The 7,115-nt window shown below is 34.3% G+C and overlaps 1 protein-coding gene across 1 annotated transcript; it reads left to right on the top strand.

Moving 5' to 3' along the window:
• Nucleotides 1-279: 279 nt before the first annotated feature.
• Nucleotides 280-6,392, top strand: PUM23 (pumilio 23). Its single transcript, XM_020356647.3, has 10 exons — nt 280-520; nt 596-959; nt 1,098-1,400; nt 1,786-1,953; nt 2,444-2,587; nt 2,807-2,926; nt 3,157-3,342; nt 4,713-4,861; nt 5,409-5,591; nt 5,794-6,392. The coding sequence occupies exons 1-10, from the start codon at nt 438-440 to the stop codon at nt 6,170-6,172; spliced, it is 2,079 nt and encodes a 692-aa protein (XP_020212236.1). The 5' UTR covers nt 280-437; the 3' UTR covers nt 6,173-6,392.
• The last annotated feature ends 723 nt before the right edge of the window (nt 6,393-7,115 follow it).

Below are 7,115 nucleotides of genomic sequence, written 5' to 3'. Positions count from 1 at the left end.
AAAAATTATATGAGACTAAAATAGGGTTTTAGCAAAAAAAAAAAAAACTTTTAAATCTTAAATATCCTATAAAATAGTTTTAAATTCAATAAACTTTTTTACTTCTAAATCTTAAAAAAAATGTATTTAAAATAATCCCAAACTTTTAATTGTTTGATTAAGAAAATAAACGTTTGAAAATTTTGCAAAAAAATACATAATAGAAAAACGTAGTTGTAATAATTAAAAATAAAAAAGAATTTAAAATGAAAATTAATGAATAAACACGAGATGTGAAGATGAGTGAGTGAATAGGGTTTAAGGCGAATAGGGTTTGGCGTAGGTTTGGGAAAGGGAAAGGCGGTGGTGAGTGGCGAGAAGCGAGAAGCGAGAAGCGAGAAGCAGGCTACGGGTGAGAGTGGCATGGTAAGGTGTTATGTTCAAAAGCATTAGCGTCAATGGAGGAGGAGAAGCGGAAGCAAAACAAAGGAGAAGGTGGAGCCTCTCATGCATTCCATTCCACTTCACTACCTCGTCTTAGGTACCTATTCTCCCTTCAACTTTCTCTTTCTGCCTTTCACTCATTAATTCAACTCCATTTACATTACGTTTCTAGGAAACAGCTTGACCCTGAAACCACCACATACTTCTCAGAAATTGCCAATCTATTTGAAACTGACACCGTGGAATTCGAGGAACGATCTCTTATATGTGCTAATGCTCTCGAAGAAACCAAGGGGAAAGAATTCGAAATTGCAACCGATTATATTCTTAGCCACACTTTGGAGACCATTCTCCAGGGTTCTCATGTAGACCACCTTTGTCATTTCCTTCGCACTTCTGCTAACGTTTTCCCCTTCATTGCTATGGATAGATCCGGCTCTCATGTGGCTGAGACCGCAATCAAATCTTTATCTGCTCATCTCCAGGACGACAGTGTTCGCCCTCTCGTTGAGGAGGCTTTAACCATCATATGCAAGGTGGAAAGTCTTTCATGTTAGTTTAAAGCATTTATTTCGTTTTCAAAGTATGGGCGTCTGTAGGCTTGACTGTTAACAAATCAAACTAGACTTCTGCTTTAAATGTCAATTCTTTTACATATATATGTAATTTTGCAGGTGATTGCAGCAAATTCTGTTGATGTAATGTGTAACTGCTATGCCTCTCACGTGCTCCGGACTCTTCTTTGCCTTTGTAGAGGAGTACCATTAGATAGGTGCGGATACTTTTTATCAAAATCAACTACAGGATTAGCAGAGCGGTTGAATTCGAAGAACTTTCCTTCAAAGAAAGATGACACAGCAAATTTTCAACCTGGATTCCCAAATTTACTGAAACTACTTGTGACAGAGATGTTAGAGCATGCTAAGAAATGTATTAAGACACTACAAGTTGACCAATTTAGCAGTTTGGTTTTTCAGGTATCATTTCCATCTCCCTCTATATACTGTGCTTTAAATGAATACTTATATTCTATCAGGCTTGGTATTTAGTATTGGGTGGTGGTGGAGTGCATGTGGCTGTTTTATACCGTCTTAGCGTCTAAAGTCTGGTAATTCCATATGTGGGGTTGATATTATGATGGAGCTTCTGTGGGGTTTTGCCTTCGTTTGGGTATTTTGTTAGGATCTTCTTGCTTTAGAACTTTATCATACTGTAAAGAGATTCTGAAATTCATTCTTAACTTTGTTATCTTGCCTCCTATGTTTAAAACATTTTATATGCTGCCATTATGTGCTTACTGTTAGTATTAGCTTTTCTCTTTGATTCCTCCGATCTCACTGTATTTTCTTTAATTAATGGCAGACAATGCTAAGGGTGCTGGCAGGCGATGATGAAGCATTGTTACATGTGATTCCTGTCCTTCTTGGCTGCAAGGATAATAAAAAAGCAGAGGACAATTTTATAGAAACTACAGTAGTAACAGAACTCAAGAATTTGTTAAAAGAATCTAAATTTAGCCATCTAATGGAGGTGAGTAACATATTAATGAGGGAAAACTGTATAATTAGCTAGTGTAGTGGAAGAATTTGTTAATAACACAAAGAGAAGCTCAACAGAAACTACATATTATCTGCTAATTCTTATTTTAATGATTTTTTCGAAGAGAAGTTTCATATGTTCCTTTTGTACCGTCTATAGTAAATGTGAATTTTTGTTATGATGTTTAAGTGTAGAAGAAAACAAGAATTATATATGTTCCTTCACAGTAACCTTTCCACAGGTATAATCTCAAGAACTTTTGTTAGTCCCTAAATAATATCTCTCGGTGGACAGTGATCTGAACGCTAGATGTCATGTTTTGGTTGTAAATTGTTTTTGTGATTCATCAATATGATGTATATTTTCATGTGCCATTATATACTTAACAATTTTATGCTTGTGCATTTCTTTATGGAGGCCTCAATGAAATTCTTTTTTCTAAAGAGATTCTGAGTTAATGAAATTTTTAAATCTTTTGCAGGTTGTTTTGGAAGTATCTCCCGAGGCCTTGTTCAATGAATTATTCACTAAAGTATTCAGAAATTCCTTGTTTGATTTATCATCTCATCAGCATGGCAACTTTGTTGTTCAAGCATTAATTTCTTATGCAAGCAATCAAGATCTGGTATTATGCCTTCATGCCATTTTTCTTTTTAATCCTGAACATTTTCCTCATCTTGTCAAGGGTGGCCACCATTTAATTTTATATAGGACTGGTTGCATAATATTGCATGTACACCATTTGCCTATTCATATTCTTTTCACAATGCCTATTTGTGCTTTAATTTTTTCTTTGCAGATTTTTTTCCGATGTTTGTTTTTAAGATTTTTGATTATTTGGTAGATGGAGTTGATTTGGGAAGAACTTGGGCCAAACATGGAGGGTCTTTTCAAAATGGGAAGGTCGGGAGTTGTTGCTTCACTTGTAGCTGCCAGTGAAAGGCTTCATGTTAATGAACACAAGGTTTGCATTTTATCTGCGTTGTCTATGATGTGTATTCCTATGTACTTTTGTATTTGAGATTCTAAACTAATTTATTGCTTCTTAAACCTAACTAGAAGTCTACAATGAATGCTTCTAAATTGAAAAGTAAACAGTGTTACTTGCATTACATGCTCAAGTTATCTTATTTTCCTAATTTTGTTCTTCATCCTTGTGAAAACTTCATTGACCTTTTTGTAAATTTGGGGCAGTGCTGTCAGGTCCTTGCTGAAGCAGTGTGTCCAGTGGATGAGTCTCCAAAATGGATTGTTCCACGACTGTTATTTCTTGATAGTTGTTTCACATGGGAGGATAAGTCCAATTGGAGCTGGCAAAGTGGTGCTAAAATGCATGTCATGGGTTCTCTGATCTTGCAGATAGTATTCCGGTTTAGAAATGTAAGTGACTTTCTTGAATATTTGATGTTTTGGCTTCTTTCTTTGAGATCTTGCTAGTCCAAAAACATTAGATGCAGTTGTCAGCCTGAACTAGGTGGACCTTCTTATGTTGTGGCAGGTCCAAATATGACTAAGGGGTTGAGGGTGTATGAGCCGAGGAAAAAGGGTAACCTGTATTTGGGCATAAGTTAGTTATCTTGGCCATCTGTGAGTCTTGTAGAAGGGTGTTTATAGTCTCGGGTCAGGGTATCATTTTATAGAATAGGTTTTTCATCACTAGATTAATTCTTTTCCTAGAGATCTTTCATGAGGTTATATATGGAAGCTTTAAAGGAGAAACAAGGCTGGTCTTGAAGTTTTTCTAACTTCTAAGACTATTTATATCACTTACATCCCCAACCACCATCCTATAATTTTGGACACACGAGTCCTGCCCACTGAACTACTGGAAAATAAGTATTTTTACTAGAAGATGAATTGTCTCTACTTCTTGTATTGGTATCAATGTGAACAGTCAGTGGAATTTAATTCCTGTTCTTTTAACAAAGAATTTATTTAGAATACATTGACAGTGTAAAAGTTTTTTTGCACTGTCAACTAATTACAAATTGTTATCTATGGTAAATTTATTGACTTTAAAGATAACTACTTTAAAAGTCATACTTAGAATGGCTTTTTATTGGGTGACAATATAAAAGAAAACTTTATATCGGCAATCAAAGGTTGTTTACACCAGTATCTAGTAACATATTGTCATGTATGGCAAGTTCATTTACTTTTGTAATAACTAATTAACTACTTTAAAAGTCTTTCCCGGAAGTATCTTTTTTTGGTTTACAATATAAAAAACTCTTTACACTGACCGAACATGAAAATTAAACTCTTCAACAAAACAGAGTTAGAATGTTAGACTTTTCCATTCTGTTGAAATCCTTTAATGTCACTTAGCAATATAGCATAATGTTTCACGAGTTATAACATTGCTGTCGAACTTATTCCTTAGGTGAATATCTGGCATTCATTGTTCTTAAAGAAAAAAAATCATCCATTGTCATAAATAATGAAAACCATGATGAGTTTCAAGTGTTGTAGCCTGGTTTAATTCTGAAAGATTAAGGCCCTCCTTGTTTTAAGACAATTTTTCTTTCCATGTGTATTTTAGCTGAGATAGTAATATACATTCAGACATTTGATAGTTTGGTGAACATTTTATAATATTGTTTTTCTTATGCTTAAGGTATGTTTAGATAAGAAGAAAGAAAATGAAGAGGAGAGAAGTTAAAGAAAAGGGAGAATAGTTTTATGTTGTGTATAACCTAAATATTTTATTCATTTGCTAAATTCTGTAGTCCTGTGTTTTATTTTCGTAGGAATATATACAACCTTATATCACTAGTATAACTTCCATGGAAGCAACACATGTGCTTGAAGCAGTAGGAGATGCAAGGGGATCACATGTTATAGAGGCTTTTCTATGTTCAGGAGCTTCTGGGAAACAGAAGCGCAGATTGGTTAAAAAGTATGTCTTTCAACTATGTATTTTGCATATATGCTCTCTAGGAAATTCTTATTTATGATAGAGGAGTAATGTCATAAACAGGATTTTTAGATTGTTTTCTATTTCTGTATTAAACTCCAAAACTTTTCATCATTATATCATGTATTTTATGGGATTTGTGTTCAAGTTTTATATCATTGATGCATGCACATGAAACGAAAGCAATTATGTGGCAGAAATCTAATTTATTTTATTCAATGTTAGAGTTTGAACCTTTGTGGATTAGGATCCTTTAGATAACTTTCTTTTGACTAACATTAAACGGATTGAAATATCTATTGAGGTACATTTAAAATTGAGTGGGTGTTTAATTCCAAAATTGAAAGTTGATGACTCTAGTTGCCAAAGCCTAAGTTTAGGAGGGGTATGTGTTTTTTTCTCCCAACGCTTTTACCTTTTAACAATAATTTTTTTTTAGATTTCTAGTTAGAAATATCAATAAATCTGTATTTGATGGATTTCAAAATTGTTACTTTATTGTCTTCATCTTTCATAACCTGTTTTGTAGACTACAAGGGCATTATGGAGAGATTGCACTCCACTCATCAGGTGCTTTTACCATTGATAAGTGCTTTACTGCCAGTAATCTGTCACTAAGAGAAGCTATAGTGTCTGAGATGTTGGCTGTGCGAAATGAGCTTTCCAAGACAAAGCAGGGCCCTTACCTAATAAGGAAACTAGATATTGACGGGTATGCTGTTGACTATTTAGTGTATTATAGAATTTCCAAATTACTGCTTTCTATTGAGAAAATATTTTTAACCTCTTGTCTACTCGGTTTATGAATTAGAGTATGACATCTGATGGAAAGTTGTAGTACTGAATGTTGTTTGGTTTCAGATGAGTTTATCGAAGTTAATCTTCATGATTTATACCATGCTTTATTACAACAGATTTGCTGCGAGTCCTGATCATTGGAGGTCAAAACAAGCATCCAAAGAATCCACTTATAAGGATTTTTATACAACGTTTGGTTCCGGTGATAAAAAGTTGACAAAAAATGATGCCTTTCTTGCTGACACATCAAATAATAAATCAAATAAAAAAATTGTAAAGGAAATGAGGAAAGAAATTGACCAATCCCTAGGTTCTGCTGCACCATTTCTGAGCATCCAAAACTTCAAGAGCAACCCGAAAAAAAGGTCTAACAAGGTTGAAAGTGGATTTGATATTGCTGCTACTGCAACAACGAGGAAGACTGCGAAGAAACGACAAAGAGATGGTGACCTTTCCAAGGCTTCTCTGAAGAAAGTGAAGGCATCAGATGCGTAGAGTGGAATACATTTTTTTTCCCCTTAAAGAAGAAATCGTTTTGAAGAGGATGACATTAAGCATGTCCGCAGGGTCCCAAGATTTAATGTATGATGGTTTGAATGATTTCCTCTTTGCTAGTAATTTTGTATCATTTTACCATGTCCCATAGACTATGTAACAGAAAAGAGCAATTGCATTAAGAAAGGTAGTTACTGCAAAATATGATTTTTTTTTTTAATTCCTTGACGCCTCCTTCCCCCTCAACCCAATATACCGTGTTTTGCTCGCTCGATATATATATATATATATATATATATATATATATATATATATATATATATATATATATATATATATATATATGACTTCCGTACGAAACTGGAGATCATTCATTTCCCGGTTTTTGAATACAAATATTGTAGATTAGGTTATATCAGAGAACCCAGCAAACTTGGTTAGCAAAACTGTAAAACTCAATGTAAATTGCGATACATATAAACATTGGCACATAGCCGTTGGAAGGCAAGATAGCAGTATACACTACAGTTATGTTTGTTTTAGAAAGCGCAATTAAGACAATTAAAGAAATAAGATAAAAAAAAGAGACTGGTGATTCCAATATTGCTGTATTGTTTGTTGTGTTTGTCAGCCATATGTTGGAGGATTGTACCTGCGAAAGAAATATGATTTTTCTGTCAATCTTAGGATAACTGTTTATAGTGGAAAGGCTTGAAAGTGTTAAAAATAAGTGTTACTTGTTTTGTGTGGGATTTGATTTGCTTGGAGGTATCCTTCGGAAACTGGATTCTACTCGCTTAGAAAGATTCTTCCTATGAGCTCGCAAATCTACTTGACGATGACGAGAAGATGAAGTCTTGCTTAGTGGCCAAGAGTGCACTTGTATTGATGGGAAAAGCTCAGCTTTGGCCCTGGTAGACCATGTTAATAGTAGCAGTGAGAT

Source organism: Cajanus cajan, chromosome 11, assembly GCF_000230855.2.
Source record: "Cajanus cajan strain Asha chromosome 11, NIPB_CcT2T_4, whole genome shotgun sequence".
In the NCBI taxonomy this organism is placed as follows: domain Eukaryota; kingdom Viridiplantae; phylum Streptophyta; class Magnoliopsida; order Fabales; family Fabaceae; genus Cajanus; species Cajanus cajan.
Note: the sequence above shows the minus strand (reverse complement) of the source record. Positions and strands in the feature narration are given on the sequence as shown.